General features: G+C 39.5%; 1 protein-coding gene across 1 annotated transcript in view; it reads right to left on the reverse strand.

Annotated features, from left to right (window-relative positions):
* The window catches only part of BCAS3 (BCAS3 microtubule associated cell migration factor), a 300,122-nt gene that overhangs the window by 181,618 nt on the left and 97,666 nt on the right, over nt 1–20,838 (reverse strand). Inside the window, 4 exon segments of the mRNA XM_039562815.1 lie at nt 6,662–6,762; nt 7,892–8,057; nt 8,639–8,763; nt 14,452–14,496. Coding sequence (XP_039418749.1) covers nt 6,662–6,762; nt 7,892–8,057; nt 8,639–8,763; nt 14,452–14,496 — 437 coding nt within the window.

Below are 20,838 nucleotides of genomic sequence, written 5' to 3' on the forward strand. Positions count from 1 at the left end.
CAGAACCTCAACAGACACATTCCCAGCAGCCAATACACCTTACAGAGTTCATCTGCATCTTTATTATTTCACAAATAGCAATTATGGCTGGAGAATGTATCGTGATTTACTCCACTGCTCATGCAGTGATGCATCTGCCCCGCTCCTTTTCACCCCAATCACTCCGTGCTCAGTCAGAAATTAAATTTGCTTCCTTTCTCAGTTCTGGTTCCTGCAGGGAGCAGAAAGTGCAGGCTACAGTTTTAGGGCAAGGTAGTTTTCCCTTACAAAAATACCATGGACTCGATTTCATTAGAAACACCTTTTCTGGAAGGGGAAGGGGATGCAGATTAACCTGCAATCTGTCACGCCTCCAAGTGTAAGAAGCAAACTCGAAAATTCCATTTTCACAGTTTGTGACTATTGCCAGAAAAACCCAAACACATTCTGTATGAGAAATGCCTGCTTGGAATCAGTCTTCTCCAGTAATATTGTAACCTTAGTCATAAAAAACCCCATACATACATATATATATGTATTAGATAACATACATATTTATTATATTATATTTATTATGTTATATTATATTTATAACGTACATATTTAAGATCGGCAACAGTTTTAAATGCAGTAAAAAATTCCAAATTTTAAATCACTATAATTCTTCTAGAATGTATTTTACCAGTATCACTTACATTATCACTTATATGCTCACACAGATACCTGTATTTCCATGTAATATATATAGAGAAAGAATACCTGAGATTAATAATTGAGAATTAATTGTCTGAAATCCTAAAACTCATTTTCCTGAATAGGAATGAATCTGAATAGGAATGAATAGGAAAATCTGAAACTCATTTCTCTCTTCGAAATTTCAAGGAATTATGAATTTTTCCCCAAGGATATGGATTTTTACAGGACATCTGCACAACTCTTTCGAGACCACTGATGAAGAGTCCCAGGAAGTTCTTTTAAGAATATGTTTCATTCTTTTACTATATGGCTATAATAAAGTAGAATTTAATGAAAATTATTTACTGACTAGAGGCAACATCAGGTAGAAAGAATAAAATGGCAAAGTGGGAATCTAGAAAATGGATTCTCTGGCAGTTTTAACCCTGTAGCACTCAACAGACACAACTTTGTGGCACAGCCCTCACCTGTGGCACTGGGATCAGCTGAAGGGCAGGAGTTTGGGCACCATTCACATGATCAGCACAGGAAAATGAGGCAGGTGGACATGTTCACCCACATCCCATGGTTTGTTCCAGCCCCGCTGTGGCTGCACCCCATGGCAGCTCAGGTGAGCTCAGGTGAAACTCCCCCACTTCAGGGCAAGGTCAGAGCTTGGCTTGGATAAGGATGGACTCCAGAAATGGGTCATGTTCAACAGGCCAAGTGCAGAACCAGCAAAGCCTATCAGAGACACTGGAATGGAGCAACTGAAACTGCCCCAAAGTCCTGTTTGAGCGTGGCCCTGCCACAGAGCCAGAGCAGAAAGGCTTTGAACACCTCGTAACTACACGACAGAGTAATTGTTGTTACTGCACAGGCTCTGCTTTTGATCAGTTTTACTGTTTGAAACCCAGCTCGTTGTGACAGACATTGAACATACCCAGAGCCAGAGCAGCTCTGGCCTCCCCTACATGTAACACACTAGAGTTACATGTATAATAAGGGATGCACTGTCACCTACATTCCTCCATCCCAGAGATGGCAAATCCACTATTAAAGATGCACACTCAAAAGAATGCAAGGAGAAGGGAAGAGGTACAACACCTAATGTGATTATCAGTCCCAGTTCATTCACCTGTGACCAGACCAGCACCACGCTCTGCTGTGCACAGAGAAGGGCTGGAGGACCAGAATGTCCAGATTCCTCCTGTGGCACTCCTTGGCTGTGATTCCAGGCATCACAGCTGGGTTTTCACAGCGTCTGTGTTCACAGCACATAGTCATAGTTATTTAATACACTCTCCATCTTACCCTCAAGACTTTCCACAATACTCACTAGCTCTGTGGATGTAATTTTTATTTCTGTCAATGGAATGTATGAAAGGAATATAAAATAGGCCATAAACAACCACAATGCTGCTTGGAGACAGAAGTCTTGCCCAGGGTGCACAGCTTTCATTAGAGGGAGCAGGAAGTGCAAACATGATGTCAGAGCTACAGAGATTATCTGTATAAATGGTGTTATCATTTAACCCAAACAAACAGTAAGGAAAGGCTCACCCCCTCCCTTTGAAGACAATGGACAGTCACTAAATTGGACTTCTAATGAAAGCCATTTTCAGTGAAACACAAGATCTGTGCAACAGTTGGTCCAGAAATGAAATGAAAATCTGTTGTAACAGCCAAAAGTCAAAGGCAGCTATAAATACAGGCCTTAATCTTTTCAAGAATCCCTTAACGAAGCCTATAAAACTGATTATATCTTCAGGCCTAACTCAAGTGCAAATTCTTACTCAGAAAAATGTAACAGCCCTGCAAGTATGACTTGGAGAGCAGTACAGGAACAAGGAAGGAGAATACAGAGTGCTGGTTTGAATCCTCACATCTTGGAATACAAATTACATTGCATTTAGAATAAACAATTAATGAGACAGCAGAAGCCTCAGCTACAGGTCCATTTTTCTGAGAGAGAAACAATTTCCAGAAGCGGTCAGAGTGGGATGCAGAAACACTGCATCATTCCTTTTAACACAACAGAAATGCTCTTTGATTATTTAAAAGCCAATTGCAAAGATCTGTCTTCAAAACCTCCTATTGCAGGTTTAATAGCAAAGAGGTGCAAGTACACTTACCAGCAACACAGAGTAAAGTACAGACTTTTGTTTTAACAAAATCTATATTTATACGATTACATTTCCTATGGTTGAGGGCAGCTGTAATTAATGGATTTCCCTCCTTCCCCTAATGCAGTCATTTGTCAATTTAAACACAGAATGCCCAATCAATTTTGATGTATTTAGTAAGCAATTTGTCAGAGTACTGCACACCAGTTAATATATTAATTCTTGTCACTGGCCCACTTTTGACAACTGCAGGCCCTGTCCATGGAATTGGTCCTGATGAGCCAAAACTCTTGCCTGGAATGTGAAGGTGCCCTTTGCAGAGCCAGAGGATTAAAATCAGATCTCAATCTATTCAATATCTTTTTGGGGCAGTTTTTGGCCAATTTTAGGAGGTTTATTCATTAATGTGTTAATTGGTCATGTTTCAGATATTGCATCTACTGTGCAATGGAAAAGTGAATTCAAAGTGGAAAGATAAGGAAGAAAGGAAATAAATATGAAATGAGGATGTTAGAATTTCTGGTAATGCAAAGTCACCTATTTCCATGGCAATTCCATTGTGTGCCATGAACGTTGTCTGTGTAAACTCAAACATGCAAAAAACATGTGAAAGGTACAGAAGTCACACAAAGGAAACAAGGGGTAAGTCAATCAAATGTGCAAAACCTCAGGTCCTGGTAAAAGAGAGGAAAGAATTCATTTGAAAGAAACCTGAACACAACCAGGGAATTGTCATGGACATGGAAAGGACATCTTAACAGCATCCTCAAGAGTTTATACAACCAAAAGCACCTTAATTCCTAAGTACCAAACAGCAGGAAGAAAGCAGGATTTAGAGAGCAAGTAATGACAAAACTTGGCAATTCTCCGGAGAAAGCTTTTACACTGCAAGTTCTGTGGACACCAAAACCCTCCTGTGCAGTGCCTTGCATGACTCTCCTCCCACTGCCAGCTCTGCTAGGACAGTTGAACTACACTGCACGATGGTATTTATGTTATAGCAAAAACATCTAGGAAGAAAAAAAAGTGACTTAGATTTCCTTCTGTTGTGGTTAGATTTAAATGTGCTCAGGACACAGGAGAATACAGAGGGAATATCAGAGACACAAATAAGGTAGAATATTGTGTACTGAAAGTGGGGAGTGTAGAGAAATATCTGATGCCTAACACCCAGCACTGAAAACCTGAGGATTGTAATTAATCCAGGGGTTTGTGGGATGAACTCATGGGAACAACAGTGAGCCTAGAATCTGCTCTGTCAGAAGGAGCTCTCAGGACTGGTTATATTCTCTCTGACCAGCAGCAGAGCTTGGAGCAGGATACTGACCAGCAGGCCAGCAGGTTGTGGAATTTACCATACAAGTTCACTTTCAAGCCATGAACTTACAGAAAGCTGTAAATCCCTTGCTTCCCACTTTCTCACCTGTGCAGCAGCCTGAGCTGTGATAATGTGCTCAGGTAGACATGAGCTGCACACACTGATGCAGGTTTCCACAGCAGATGTCACATATGACCTCAAAGCAAGGAAACAGCTGTGCTGATCCACTTATAAATACCCTTGGGATAGAGGTCTTGGACACTTGTTGTACAGAACATTTCTTCCAACAATGGTTCCTTGTTCCTTTCTAGCAGCAAATAAAACTTTCAGATTCTTTTAAAATATTAAAAGCTGAACCATGTGTCAATAACCTATCGCAGGATTTTTTGGAATATTCTGTTTAACACAAGAAGTCACCAGGCTGGTTTATATTTTTCAAAGACTAAGGAAGATTTTGGCCCTGTGTTTTGGCATCAAACCTCTTATTTATGAAAACCTGGCCGTGCAGCCCTCGAAGCAGCCCGCCAGACGTCTCATTGTTCTGCCCGGCTGCTGACAGAGGTACTCTGTGCTAAAAAGCACACTGAGGGTTTTTCAATGACCCAGGGGGCAAAGGTCACTTATTATAAATGGATAATGAGACCTAATGCAATGTTCTGAGTGTGGACAAAGAAAGGGTCTATCCATACCCCCTTGTGACTTGGTCATTCAGGCTTTTATTTCCCCTGCACACTTAATGGAGCCAAACAATTGGCAGAAATGCTATACAGAAACGGAGAGAAACTGCTGCATTCTACCTCCGAGAGACAGATACAAATAGTGACCCTGAAACGGCGCCACGGCTCCTCTCAGCACTGACGTGGCAGACAGATGGAACAGCCCCCCTCAGCCCTGACTTAGCCATTTGCTGGCAATTAAAGTCCCCGACGGGAGCGAGAGCACGGCAAACCCAGGCTGCAGCTAAAGCCAGCCCAGGGCAGAGCTGCAGGTAAGCAGAGCCACGGAGCTGGGCTTAGCAGCTCTTTAACAGGTGCCTTTTGTGGGAAAGTTGCTTTGAGTCCATGTTTGCAGGGACTTCACTGAGGAGCTTCAGACTGAATAAATCCAGAAAACAAATAAAACTTCAAAGACTATCAGACACAAATTTCTCTGTTATTGCCATCTGCACTGTCCTCTAGATACTCTTCTGTCTTTAGTGGTTATCATTCTATTATTCTTTCCATTTCACATCCAGCTTAAAGAATTCCTATTGCGTGAATTAAAACCTGAATTATAAGTCTTAGAAGTCAAGTAACACAAGTTCATTAATTGTTGGAACTTAGCTACCATTCATTCTTCTTTCTTTAAAAAGTTTTCAGTACTAAACCATTTAAAATGTGTATTTGTACACACGTGTCTACTGTACTGGGTAACACTATCTGAGCTGTTAATAAATTGTTAATAAAATACACAAAATGAGCTCCATCTATCCTTGATTTCACTATGTGGGATACAAGTGAAACAAGGCAGGAATCTAGCAAAAAAACCAAGCCAAAATGCAAATCTAATGGTGCTGTGCACTACTAATTACTTTTTCATTTTCTTTTGTACCTTTTGAGTTTTATCCCAATTTTCTATGCAGCAAGGAAGAAGGAAGACTCCAACCTTGCAGGTTTCCATAACACTCAGATGCAGCAGATGGACAGGTAGAAGCAACAGATCCAATGTGGCACCAGCGCCCCTTTTACCAGTCCCATCCAAAGTGCCTCCTGTCCCACATGGCCACTTGGTGCATTTGAAATGCCCCTGTCACACAATGCTGCCTGCACTGACAACTGTGCACAGGCTTTTGTTTCCCTAGGAGCACCCTGACAGATGCCAGGAGTTGTTCCCTTGTGAGACTTCAACTGCTGCATCACTTTGATCCTAGACAGAACTTGCTCCTCACTGTTAGTCGTCTTACTGTCAAATAAAAGAACAATACTCATGTTTCTATGAAACCATTATAAACTACATGGGTTGTGTCTTTATATAATATAGATACACCACATATATATAGCTATAGGTGTATAAATGTTTCTGAATGTGCCATGCCATGAAGTATTTACTCTCTGGGAATGATGTGGCTGGGCAAGACACAGGCAGGTGGGCAACCATCCCTGGAAGCAGTGCCAAGGCTCCTGAGGGAAGCAGCTGTCTGAAACTCTGGCTGGAAGGAGCCCAGCAACCAGGAGTTCCCAGGGAGAGGGGAAATGCAGATGCACTCGCTTGTCACTGAGTATGGAATTCACAGGAGGAAATGACTAAAAGGATGAGGAGGAATGAGGTGAGGAAACCCTGAAGATTTCATGGGACCTGGTGGGTCACTCTCAAGGCCAGCCAAGCACTCCCACAGCCTCACAACTCTGCTTCATGTCAGAAGTCCCAACACTACATTCACTGCTCTACCCTTACCAACACAGTTACACACAGCCCTACTCTGGGGTTGAACATACACTGAAATTGGCTGAAAAATCAACTCAGAAAGTCACCCTCTGCTTAAAACGTGCACATGAGACAAGACAAGAAGTTGTCAGCTACTCACAGCCAGCCAGAAGATACTGGTAGTACTGCACAGCATCTGCAGCCAGGAGCAGTGGATGGTTTGCATTAAATGGTGGTTGGAGTTCATTCCACTGAGGAGTTCTGAGGTAAAACACAAGACTATTAATATTTAAGCTAATACAGAGAATGTAAATCAGTGTTTCTGTCATCACATGCAATTATCTATACAAGCTCACAAAATGTTTGTAATTATTTAAATTAGCTTGTTCAAACACTGCAATCCACCACAGGCAGTGGAGCAGCAGGGCCAAATCGTGCAGATTGTGAGGCAAAGACAATACTTGGTTGTTGACTGCAGCAGGGATTGCGTAAAAAACCCCAGGAAGGAGGTTTAGATTAAGTTGGTAAATATGTTCAGGACCATTGTATGTCATGCTGACGTTATATAAACACACAAGAGAAACTGGGGAACTTTTTTGTTCAGTTAACTAGCACTGCTTCCATCCTGTAAAGTCATTGAGCATTTCCAAACTGTGAAAATAAAGCTGTGTAAAGTTATGGATTATTGATCCAATTAGAATTTTCAATTCCATTACAACCTACTCATTTCAACAATAATGGTCCTGAAGTCTGTGTTGTAATTTTAATTAGGGTGGGCCATTCCTAAATAGCTGGGTAAATCAAGTATTGATCACTCCAGTCCAGCCATAAGCAGCACTAAGGAATGTAGGAGCCAAGAAAAATCAATAGAAAAATATTTTAAAACGTCAAAAGCACTGACAACACTTTCTCATCAATTTTTCTTTACTTTCTTCCACATGTCAGGAATAATTTCTTCTACTGTCTTAAGAAATGGTACCTTCAGCTGCTCACAGGATAACTCACAATCCTTCATTGGGGGAACCTTGCTCATGTCTCACACCAGAATTCTTTACTTCAACACTACCAAAATAATTGTTTCTAGTCCTTATATAAAAAGAAAATTACAACCCGATCATTTAAAATCTCCAATTACTAAGAATCTCTATTGATTCATAGACATGTTCACGTAGTTCCACATGTAGAGAAGGATTTAAATGCTTAGTTCTCATTGAGGGACATGGACAGTGACAGAACTGTATGGAAAGGAAGGCTTGAATTTCTCTCCTCCAATGCAGAACTTTAAGAGTCTTTAAATGCGTGACAACCACGACGCAAAAAGATCGTTCAAAAAGAAAGATCATGAGCATTCTGTGGACAAAAGGAAGGAAAAGTTCCAGGAATGAGGTACCTAACCAAAGTCCAGCTGGCCCTGGGGCAGGTGACCATCTCCAGCGGGGTGTCATCGCTGATCTTGGGCGCGGTGCTGAGCGGCCGCGGCTCCAGGACGTGCTCCACCAGGCTCCCGTAGCAGCTGATGATGTACAACGACTCCACCACAAACTGCTTGGACTGATCTGGGGGCAAAGAGAGAGAAAATCTCATTGCAACAGCACAGCAGGAACAGAAAAAGCTTTTGCAGAAATAGCAGACTGTGTTCTTTTAGGTCTCTTGCTTGCAGCTAAAAATGTGATTTAAAAGAAGTGAAAGGGCTGGAGAGACAGAGAAAAAATGGTACAAAACACATAATTTTCACACAATTGTATGAATATCTCGTACAAGAGAAGGTGGAACAAATTTCTCACCAAGTTGTACTCAGGTGATTACACATTCCCAAACATATGTTGTACAATTGCTTTAGCAAAGGTGTTTCATCTTTATCTCACAATTTTTTCAGTGCCACTTCACACAGTACCTTTGGACTGAACTATCAAAGTTGGGTTTCTGTCACTGCATCATAATAAAAGATCAATTATTCATTTCACTTATTAAAATTTCTTGCAAATTTTACCAGAAGCACCCCAAGCATGTTTCTAAAAATCTCCACTGTCATTGAGTTTAAAGAACAAAATCCACAAACAAGCACCAATTGCTCAGGACCCGTCATAAAATAAGAATTTAAGTTTAAATGCAAATCCTAATCCTGTAAGGTACCAACCTTTTTCTCGTTTGAGACCAGAATTGTTGGCAAACCATGACCTTGAAGATCCAAAGACTGCAGCGACACAAAACTCCCCTCCCACAGACTTACTGGGTGAAATCTGTGGAGCTGGTTTGGATTTGCTTTAAAGAAAGAACAAAATAAAATTATGCAAGTTAATTCTCAAAAAATTAAAATATCCCTTGCTTAACAGCAATTTAAAGATATTACTTCAGAAATGGTGAATATCTGCAGTTCCCAGAAGGGCCAGCAGGATTTATAGATGCTCAGTGTTTTCCAATAACAGGTCCCAAACTCCCCTGGAATACTGAACTCATTAACTTGAGGAAGGCACTGGCTCATAACGGAGAATTGAATTGTTTAAAAGACCCAATATTGAATATTTGCATTCAACAGAAACAACTTTTGAAGTAAATACAAAGAAATCCTAAATCCCTTGGGAATGAAAATACAGATTTTGGGTCAGTCATTTCAGGTGGTTGATATTTCCTTGTCTTTTCCAAAGGAATAATCAGCAGATATGTGTGACAAAGGGAGGGAGGGAATGACATGCAGAGGGTACAGGGCAAGGAAACGATGCACACACTCATGAGCCACGTGTTAGAACACATCAGGAATTCGATCATGGAAAAGCAGATTAAGACACGCTGCCTTGACCCCACGATGAGCATGGAGCAGATCCAGGGGTGTGTGAGGATGTTTATTGAGACATCCTGTCTTTCTCCTCACAGGCACCTGCAGGAACATAACATTCTGCTCTGCAGAAGCTCAGAACTATGGTTAGAGCATTGTCCATGCCTCATTTCATTAAATCAGGATTTCACCCTTTCTTTAAGAGAAAAGCTGTTTGAGAAACCCACGCAAGATTCCTCTTTCATCTTCCCCTTGTTCTAGTCCATTTAATCAAATTTTTTCGTATTTTTCTCTCTACTCTATTTCACTGCTCCCTTCTCTTCCTACCCACCCCTCCTTTCCATTTTTCTTCTCCTAATTTCCTGTTCCACACAATTTCAGCCTGTTATTCGACCATCCCATTAACCTGGTTTTTACATAACAATTTCCAGTTCTGAGAAGTGTGTGTGCATATATTTATGTGCAAACAAAGGAGTGCAAGTGTTACAATGGAATTCAGCACTAGAAGAATATTTTTAAACAGAAGAAATCAATTAAAACACTGTAGAGTTATGATATTTAATTTATACTAACAGATCACACACATGGCAAGCCTACAGTCACGTGTATCAATTAGAAATTAAAACAAAAAAACTCTTTCCAAAGGAATTCCATCACAATGACCAGAATCCATGGAAAGGTTCAGACAAACTTCCATGGATGTGGATCAGAGCTGAAGCTCGTACATGAGGAGAAGCTGGAATGTCCCAAAAGAGCAGTTGGAATTTACAGTCGGTAACTCTGGTATTGAACCACCACAAAGCATTTAATATCCAACTGTTAAACCTCCAGCTACAGATGACTGGGTCAGAAATCTGTGTTCCAAAAAGTTCCTGACTATAAATGTATTCCCTTGCTTGCAGTGGCACATCACACTCTGTATTAGAATATTCAAATTGAGATTGTGTTAACTAACAAGTGTTTATTAGCTACTAATAAAAAATCAGAACAGATTTCTTTCACTTCAAAATGATCATCTGTCACAGAAACAGTATTTTTAATCAAATTGTATATTGAGAATTATTTTAGCTCTCACTTTCCAAGTATTCACACACTCATATTCCTTCAGAAATGAAAATATAAATGTATCCACGAATGAGAGTCGTGCTGCTTACTGATCTATACTTCAATCAGTAAATGATTTGGTTTAATATAGAAGATTGTTCAGGACAGTGTCACCCATCAACCCCTACAAAGCAAACCAAGGGCACAGGTATGACTCAGACATATTCACTTCCTCTTGACAAAAGAATCTTTCTGTACTGTCCTAATATTCTTAATATTCTCAATTTTTACTCAACACAGTCTGAGGTTATTAAAATGATTTTTCGAGGTTAATGAAGTAATTTAAAATGGGAAAAAAATTGGAAGCAAATGCTATTCTCAGCTATAAACTGGAGTAAACTTCTACAGGGACAGAACTGACTTCAAGCCTTGAAGCAGAAGTGAACCTGGGACTCAACACATTTTTCCAGAGTTCTCCACACTCTGAGTCCCAAGACCTGTGTACAACCAAATACAATTATAAACAGCCTTAGAGGAAATGGTCTAAGCTCAGTTCTATTTACATCTTGTCTTTAGGATGTACATCTATCAAGGCAAGCACTTAAATGTTGGTTTCAGTGCCAAAAGCTTTTCCCTTCGAGGACGATGTTTTGTAGACAGAAAGAGCAGCCCTTGTAAAACACGATTACTCATGTGGTTAAACTCAGCCCTGCTAGCAAACAAAGACAAGCAAACAAACAAAAAAGACTTGTGCATCCTATTGGTTTGGAAAGATTTCTGAAAATACTGATGAGATGTCAACAAGTCTATTCTGAACTCTCTTGTAACTGAGGAATCTTTCATTTGACCATCATTCTACTCCATTCCTGAGTTTTCATCAATACATTCCAACTCAAATTTCATTCCTTCAGCAAACCTCCAAAGCCCAGTTATTTTCAGTAACAGTAATGCCATTAGAAAAATATCTTTACATGTCATTGTGATATTTTAACAACTTGGAAACTATAAATCCACATTACTCTGCAGATGCAAACACCCTCTCAGCTTTATAAATGATAACTAAACAATAATGTTGAAGGTAGGTGGTGAATGACTTGTTTCTGCTATGAACTCCTGCTCTTTCCTTGCTCTTGGCTTGTCAGCACTTCATAAATTATTCCAAGAGCTGAAATTTAGGCACATTTGGCCTCACTTTTTAAAACAGTTACTTTGAAAATATCTTCATAATATAGTAACTTCCAAAAGATTGTACCATAGTTTTCCTGACAAGGGATGCAGGAAGAAATTCAGATTGTTGGGAGTCAATGTTCAAACCAGCAGACAGTGAAGCAACTGGGACCAAACATTCCCCATTATAATTTCACTCTTCATTTCTTTCAAAAATTAGGAACAACAGCACTGTATTTAAGACACCAGGAAGATGAAAAGGCAGTTTGCTTTCTCCTCCCTGGATCTACTCCACCTGGAATTCAGCGAGACACGGCAGTAGTTTTACCCCAATTAGATCTGTGCAGAAATCTGTATCAGGAATACAGTGTATCTGGGGAAATTTGTATTATTATTAAATTCTCTAACATAATTTTGGAGGATTATTTCTATTTTAAATGCAGGAGCACTGAGATGTAGATGCAGACGTGGCCAACTGACATTTTCTACTGAAATGGCACAAAAGGAGAAGGGAGGAAACGAAAGAAGAAAATTAAGACATCACTTTGTCAGTACTTAAAAAGCAATGAAGAGACCGAGCTCAGCATGCGAGTTCTTTCATGTTGCCAACACAGTAAGAACAGATTAAGACCTACTGAAACTATTCACAGCTCCCACTTCTTGACTTTGTAACACATCAAACTGCCATAATCTCTGGAAATGCATTGTGTTAGCTCTTTGTAAAAATACTAAATAGTTACAATATTTTAACTAGTTTACATTTTAATTATTATTTTACTAGAAAGAATTAATACTTTCAAAATATTATGAAAACCAGAGGTTGCACAGTTTATGATGGAGCTTTATGTCTCATAAAATTCTTCTCGCTCTTAAATGTATCTTTAAATTCATTGTCAAACAAGTGACATGACTTTAAAACAATAAATAAATTGCACATATATGATATGAAGGAACTGCCTTATTATATATTCAAATATTTATAGTCAAATAGTACCAGTCTGCAAAGACTGAGAATCACATTGATTTTATATTCCCAACAAACAGGCTTCAAATATATGAGATTCATAAAAACAAAAGCACTTATTCCACACTAAACCCACTGAAATGGAAACATCTATGACTGCTGAAAGAAAAAGTTTTATCCTGACTACACACGCAGCAACAAAAGTATCAGGAGAAAAATATTGCATGAAATTTGCAATTACACATAAAATTACAAAAAAAAATCTGTCTCTAAGTCCATATATTTTAATTATCATTGTGCCTAAAACACGAAAACAAATATGTTTCCAGTTGTCAGATTATGAATAAAGCAAGAAAAAGCACAAAAAGCAATGGTAGGATCCTTTATTCACCAGGCACTTAGCTGTCAAATCAACATTCATTTTGTCTACAGAATTGTAGGTCTCATTAAGACCTTAATGGAAACAACATGATTTCTTCCCTCACCCAAAGTTTGTTTTTTATCCTAATTTCTCTGTAGACTAGTAAGGACCATACTTTTGAGCTAGCACTGGCATTAAACAAACCACAAAAGAGTCTTGTGAAAGACAGGCAACAATTTTGGAGCCTATTTCATATATTCCCCTCTTTAATCTCGGCCTTTTAATCTTGCTTCAGTCTAAAATAATTTCTGGTTGACGTCTCCTGCTTCTTGCAGGGGTGACCCACACAGCCTTTGCTCAGACAATCCACTGCCAAAACTCTTCCTTCAAAGCCTTTGCACTTCTTAGATCACCATCAGGCAAAACTCTCTGGTGCATCATAAACTACATTTAGAAATGGTTCTTAGGGAGGTACTTCAGGAATTAGAAATTCTCCAGGAATAAGGCAAAGGGGCCTTTGCTTCTCCTGGTACAGCTCCCATATCCCTCATCAGCCTTTCTCTAGGAATTCTATGTCCTACAAAGCTCTTAATGAGTTCTTTTCCTGAAGAGAGTATTTTTGATAGAGACATTGAGGGTGATACATGTGGAGCCAACATCTAGAATAAAACCAAGAGCCATGTACAAATATTCTAAAAGATATTGGTGGGCATAGTTAATAGATATCCTCAGCAAAACTGAAAACAGAGAGAAAATCCCAAACCCACAAGAAAAACCTCCAAAACCCAACTCCCAAAAAACTCCTAGCTGGAAGTTTTAAAATTTTTTAAGATGTTCCTACTTCTTCCATTCTTATTATCCAAAACTTCCAGCACCTAAACCCAATCCCATTACAAAGTGGTGACTGAGGTGATGCAGCACTGCCCAAATACTGAACCAAGCTCCAACATCAAGAAACTTGTTCAAACTTTCTTTTGCTCTTATAATATGCAGCAATTTTTCACATTAAAATGAAGCCCCCTTTTATTTCAAATACCCCAATTTTAAGGGAACTGTTTCCCATGTTGGAATGAGATGATCTTGAAGGTCCCTTTCACCCCAGACCATTCTGTGATTTTTTTCTCCAAAGTAATCAGCTTTTCTTTTTTTTTTTCAATGCCCATTTTACTGCTTCACCTCTCACTGCAGTACTTTACTGCCTACTCACTGCTAATCTGGCTTATTTTTCAGAGGTCATCATCGATGTTTTCTGTCTGTAAGCAACTTAGTGCTACAATAATAAAGGAAGCAATATAGGAAAAAAAAGAAGAGGCTTGTATGGAAAAACATTGCAATCATTTCTGCCCACTTAGAAGTAATTTATTTTTTCAACTTCCCTGCTACTTAAAAATTAAATGCACTCTCAAAGGTAAAAAAAAAGAAAAAAAAACAGTGAATTCATTTCCTTGCAATGCTTGCTGGTGAACACGCATCCATAGTTTAAAAGTGAAATTACGTGGGTGGAAACCTATGGATCAGCCATGCAGGTAAACAAATGAAAACAAAAAATTAATCCAAAATTAAAAAGTCTAAGCACAGAGTTATCTTCAGCGAGGACAGCAAATGGAGTATAGGCATGCTGGGTTTGAACTGGGAACTCACCAGGGAGCTTTTATGGAAAAACATCCTGCTCCAAACAGGTAAGGTCTTCACGTAAAGGGGAAAAATGCACAGAAATTAGATGAGAACTCAATTCCCAACAAGTACACTGTATATCATGCTATTAAGATTTATGCAGAAAGTGAACAAATTCTTGTTAGAACCCTTGCTGATACCCTGGAGGAGTTGAGGCCCTGCCAGGGGAGCAGCTCTGCCCAGGGCACAGCCCCGGAGGCGGGAGCTGGCAGGAGGGCTCCGCATGCTGGGACACACGGGGGGGCATCGGTGCAAGCTGGGCTCAGAGTCAGAGCTCGGGTTAGGCACAGCTCAGGGCCCCCGCCTCCAATCTGCTGCCAAAGCTGAGGCTGCAGCAGATACTGAAGTCAGAATTGACAGGAAAAGGGAATTAGCATCGAAATCAATCATAGGTGGGGGTTTTCCATGGAACACGGAAGGGCCGAGTGGGGCAGTTTTACAAAGTTACTGAGAGGAGGTCAAATAAAACCAACAGGTGCAATCACAACCTTTTAGGGACAATTACTCAGCCTTTTTGCTAGGACAGAAACACACCAGGAAATTCAACTGTATAACCCAGAAATCTTCTTCCCCCCTTTAAAAGCTTGCACAGATGCAGGAAAGAGAGGCCTAACTTACTTCAAATGTATTTGATGCTCAAATCACCAGATCTAGAGCTGAGTGCTTTTGGCCACCCAACAAGTTACACCACGATTTGATTTTACGTTTTGTTCAAGTATTTTTGCACAGTGGATAGTTTTTAACCCATTAATCCGAGGGCATTTTTAATAGATATCTCCCTTTAAAAAGCCATTGCTGTAGAGACATTTGCATAAAATCTGGAAAGGAGCAACAGGAGGCAAATTTAGAGCTCACATGTTCAAGGCTTCTTTGAGTCTCATTTGGAAAGTAACATCATCCACAAAATCTCCGAATAATTGATTTTGTAAATGCCAATGGTTCAGTTTTCTTTTCATACTCTGACTCAGCGATTAAGTTCTAGGTAGTTGAAACAGGTGAAACAAGGCAATGAATTACCTGAAAAGGTCCAGCACTGAAGGATGTATAAAGCACTCAGCCATAGACCCACACAATTAAAAGGATACCAGCCTGATAAAAAATAATTCAGTGAGCTAAATCTGACATGAGCATAACATCAATGAATGAAGGGATCCTCTCAAAAAAACACTCACGTGAAGATACAAATATAAGACATACATTCTTCAACATGCAAAGATGCAAAAATCCAATAAAGAATAGAATATTACAGAAAAAAAACCCTATTTTAAATTAGTACTATAGGCCAAAAACATTTTTGAGCTCCATATAAGGGACTAGCCTTTAACTTTTTGTATTTAATTAATGTTTGATTAACAATTTTGGGGACAGAGTCCATTTGGTAGAACCAACCACCCTTCTAGACCTAATATATCATCTTTGAACAGTGGTAAAACCCAATTAAATTGTCTGAACTGAATGATCTCCTATAAAGTCAGCACATCCAGTCCCCGAGTCAAAGGCCAGTCTAGAAGATGTCCAGCACTACTGCACTGCTTAAATATTTAATTGAAAGCTAAATCTCCTGCATAACCCAAAGCCAACATAATTTAAAACCTAGAATGTATTGAGTGTAAATTTGAAGAGTCATTGGAGAGTGGTCAGATCTGCCTGAGAGTTTAGAATTCAATTTCTAAATGATGATCACTGATGTTTTGGACACTATTTTTTCTTCTCTGCCTCAGTTGCTCTGTCTGCAAACATCAGGCAAATGACACTTAGCTGAGCCCATTAAACATTTCCAAACATAACACAGGCTTTTTCTTTTTCCACAACATACTATATTGACCTGATTATACTTGCAAATTACCAAATTCTCTTTATTTTAATTACAAATTGGCCCAGGTGGATCCACGCTTCAACTGAAGCTTTTGTTCGGTTAGTTTTGGATAGAATATGGATGGAAACAGGTAGAAAATCTTGTATCATGAAGAAAATGTAATTACACTTCCAAAGACTACAGCAGAGTCTTATTAAAATGCTTTAAGTGTGAGAAAACCAACTTAGTACCTCCTTTCTGTTCAAAAGACCTAATTTCTTTAAAGATGACCATTTTTTCCCTATGATATTTATATAAGCAATTGTTTTCCACTATTTCCTTCACATAATATGGATGGAATGCTAATTGAGAGAGAGAGAGAATCCACAAATTACAGGATAACCCAACCTTGAAGAGACAGCACCAGATGGCTGTGCTCGGTGACAGCAAGAGAGCAATGCCAAGGCAAAAACTCACCCAGGTTCCCATTTCCCAGAGCTAGGGAGAAATTCCAAAGGAAATTATGGAATGAAGATGATTTACCGTTCAAAGTTCTGATGGAATTTTCTCAGTTTCTTAGCTGACTCTGAGTTTTAGCAAGTTGAAAACTGAAATACTTTGATTTCATGTTGTTATGTTTAATAAAACTATTTAAGCTTTTAATAAGCTGTGCAATAGGCATTTATTCTAACCCTCATCATGTTATGCTGCCATATTGAGAATCCTTTTATAAACAGTCACATCTGAACAAACTTCAGAGCAAATAATTGTATTTATTATCAATTACAAATCATTACACCAGTTGCTTTATTACCAAAATGTGATATAAAAAGTGGAAGTGATATAAAACACGTCTGAGACATGCCAGAAAGGGAATGTCTGGCTTCAGACAACTGTGCTGAATTCTTTAGCGTTACTTCTTTTTTTTTCTCTACTTTTTCAGTTATTTTTTCCTAATTAATTGTACCATAACGTGATGATTTTGCACTCCTTGTTTTTGCTTGCTGCAGTAGCTGGCCCTGGGATAAATGAAGCTGAGACAAAATAAACCCAAGAGATATCAGTGACTTTCTGTGTATAGAAAATTAAAATGATAAAATTGCATCAGACACTTTACCTACTTCCCCCTTCCTCACTGAGGGTGGAATGAGGGATGGGATGAAGAAGGATAGAGTTTCATGTTTAAAAATACACTATCTAAATCTCCTGGCTGGAAAAAAAGCAAGGTTTATCCCTTTCCTGTAAGGCACACTGGATTTCTGTGTTTTGACAAGACCCAGCTAATGCAGGTTCCATCCTGCTGCTCACTCCAGCCAGGATGAACTGGGGAGTGAAGTATGATACAAATATAATGAGCGTGTCCCTTGAGGAAGTTAAAACAAATGCTGCTGTCACAGGAGCCAACTTTGACAATAGTTTTTCTTTTGGGGCAATTATTGTATCTTTTCTTTCCCTCATTCCCATTACAGCTCATCCAACTGGAAACTAACTACAACTCATTCCACAAACACAAGGAACGCTTATGGAGCTACTGCAGGGCCCAAAGCTGAATTCTAGAATGTTCTGATTCACTGCCTTTTATAGACAACGAGAAGGATCCTACAACTCTTCCCCTTTCCAATCTATAAGCTCTTTGTAAATGAGCAATGAATTAACCCATTCACCAGCCTTGACAAGGAATGCAGCATTACTATCAAAATTTTGAGAGGGAAACTGAGGCAGGGATAGGGAAAGACTTATTAAATCCAGCTCTTGTGCTGTCTTGCATTCCCCCCTAATCTTTAAAACATCAGAAGCTTCCTTACTCATTAGTGCTAGAGCCCCTTTGGGAAGCCTCCCTGCTCCTCAGAATGTGTCAACAGCACAAACTACAGGAAAGCCAGTCAATGGGATGACAAAATGTAGGGACAAAATTAAGTGCTTGATGAAGGTGTGGAAATTACACTGGGAGACTTGAAAAAGCAAGGGAAGAAGCAGAGGGCAGGGAAGAAGGAAAGGATAGCGATGGAAGGCGGAGGGGATGCTCCAAGATACTTCATGCTGACAATGGGGCTTGTATTCAGAGCAGTGACCGATCAGAACATGTTCCAAAATCTGCATGTTTGCAGGGGGGAAAAAAGCATCGGTGATGAACAGCACGGTCATGACACAATCCCAGACTCCATCTTTCATTCCCATAGGGCTACAGGGAACACTTTTTTAAAATTTACTGCCATTCCACCTGTCAAGCAACATGACATGCTTTGCAGCTCTGTTCCAGACACATGATATTAAGAGCACTGATCAGTTCTTTCAGTATCTGGAAAATATTTTGCTGTCTTGGATACCAGCAGAACAAACGCCAACTCGACCTTTTAGTTAATAAAATCTACAAGACTTCATCAAGATTTCATATTAAAGCAACTGATGTTAAAAGCAAATAAAATGGACAAATCCCGCCCTCTAATTATACAGTATTTTAGCCTTGCTTTTTCTTTTTAGAAATGTGCTGTAACAGATTAAATTTTTAATTCTTTCAAAGTCACAAGCACGGGAGAGGAATCTTGCTTTGAGGGCGGCTAAGCAGCGACTATAAAAGCTGAGTGATCCTGAGCCCGGCTCCTTTTCTGATCACTGCACAATCGCAAGGTTAAGCAGCTGCTCCCAAGGAAGAGCCTTGTTTCCTTGGAGCAGTGCTTAGAGGTGCTGACCATGTAGGTGTAAATACATCTGTCTTTTGCCATTTGCAGTAATACATGCCTCCTACACTTCTCCCAGTGAGGCAGATGGTCCCTGTCCTGTCGAAATATTACACTGCACAGACTTACAGTGCTATGTGTTTGCAGAAATATGAGGGCAGATGTTAAATATGTTAAACACACGCTTTGCCCCCTGGAGGTTTAAGTTAAGGCTGCTGTCTCAATTTGGTCATTTTAGGCATGCCAGGCTTCTTGGATCCTAGGCATTCCTCTTAAATCCCTGCTTTATAAATAACAGCTTTTCACGTTAATTTTGTGTACTTTCATCAAATATTTTGGATGCAGAACAAATGAAGGAAGCTCTCGGCTTAGCATTACAAGGCTACGTGGGCTCTGCTGAAAATTATGATCCTCATTCATGAAAACTCTATTTACACAGCAGGGTATTTCCCATGACTGTTGTTTTCCCCTTTACATAAGCCTCACTGAGCATTTTAGATTTAATTAGTTTTAAAAATTACATAAAATGAAACAGAGACAGTTTGTGAATAGTATAATTTACCGGAAAACTACGAATATGAACACTCCAACTATGTTTTAGATGTTTAAGAATAAAACATTAAATAAAATATTGCAGACTTATTACAATTGTAACAGTTTTAGAAAGGTTTGCTAGTATTGCCACAGCATTAAGGAAACCTTTGTAATGAATTTTGCACTAATTACTACTGTAAACCAAGAGCTTTTTACCAAATCCTTCTCTTCACTGCTCCCCTATCACCTACCTCCCCTGGCAGGCCCTCAGGTGAATTTTTAATTTCTTTCTCTGCCGTGTCCCATCTGGTTCTAAGTGTCTATTCCAGTTCTGGGAGCCCACATTTACATTTCTGTCCTTCACTGGCCGTATTCTTCAAGTCAAGTTTTTGGTATTTCCCCTCTTTGAGGAACTGTGACTTCCTGCCCTGTGATAACCTCCCCCTGATCTCACCTCCCTTGCCATCCTCATCCAGGATCACACCCAGATATGCTTCCAAAATTCACCTGAGCAGCAGCACAATCTTTTTCCCTCGCCTGTGTTTAAACTGTGAGCAGAAAACTAAAAAGGCAAAAATAAGCAACTGAAATGTGTCTGTGGAGGAAGCTAAACCTCAACATGACCCTCAAACTGTTTCTTCACTGTTTCTTAAGTTCCATTTACAATTACCTGTGAAGTTCAGGAATTTCTCTCTGTGCTTGGGGCAACTGCGTGTTCGTGGTTCATGTTTGGCTCAACAAGCCCCGTGAAATTCCGGGCAAGGGCAGGAGTGGATTGTTGGATAGACACGAATGGATACACACGTGCACACACCCCAGCTTCTGTCAGCATGCACACCCAGGGCACCCAAATAAGGGATTTTACAGTATGTCCTGAACTCAAGCACAGAATATGGGAATTACTCAGGGAGAGAGGGAATATTCACAAGCTCTCGCCTGAAAATTAATTCCTGGTTCATGAAACACAAGGTAAAATTCACCTCATGAGCAGGGTTTGAGCAAGAAAGCACTGAAGCAAGAGAGGCAGTGCCTGCGTTTGCCAAAATGCAGGAGAAGGTTAGGAAGCTGTAGGACTCTCAATTGTTTTGTCCAACCACATGCCATGCTCAATCTACTTTCCTTAAAAATATAAAATCCCTCTGTAAACTAATGGATCTATCATATTTTTAACTGGAAAATATTCAGGAATTCAAACAACCAGAAAATGAGAGAGGAAAAATGTAATCATCGCCCAGCAGCTTTAATTACAATAAAAGAATATTTCAAGTTTAGCAAGAGAAAAATATCAACTATTGGACAGTATAACTTAATTTAAAATTGCTATGGTTTATGAAGCTCATAAAATCT

The sequence above is a fragment of the Corvus cornix genome, chromosome 19 (assembly GCF_000738735.6).
Source record: "Corvus cornix cornix isolate S_Up_H32 chromosome 19, ASM73873v5, whole genome shotgun sequence".
Taxonomy (NCBI): Eukaryota; Metazoa; Chordata; class Aves; order Passeriformes; family Corvidae; genus Corvus; species Corvus cornix.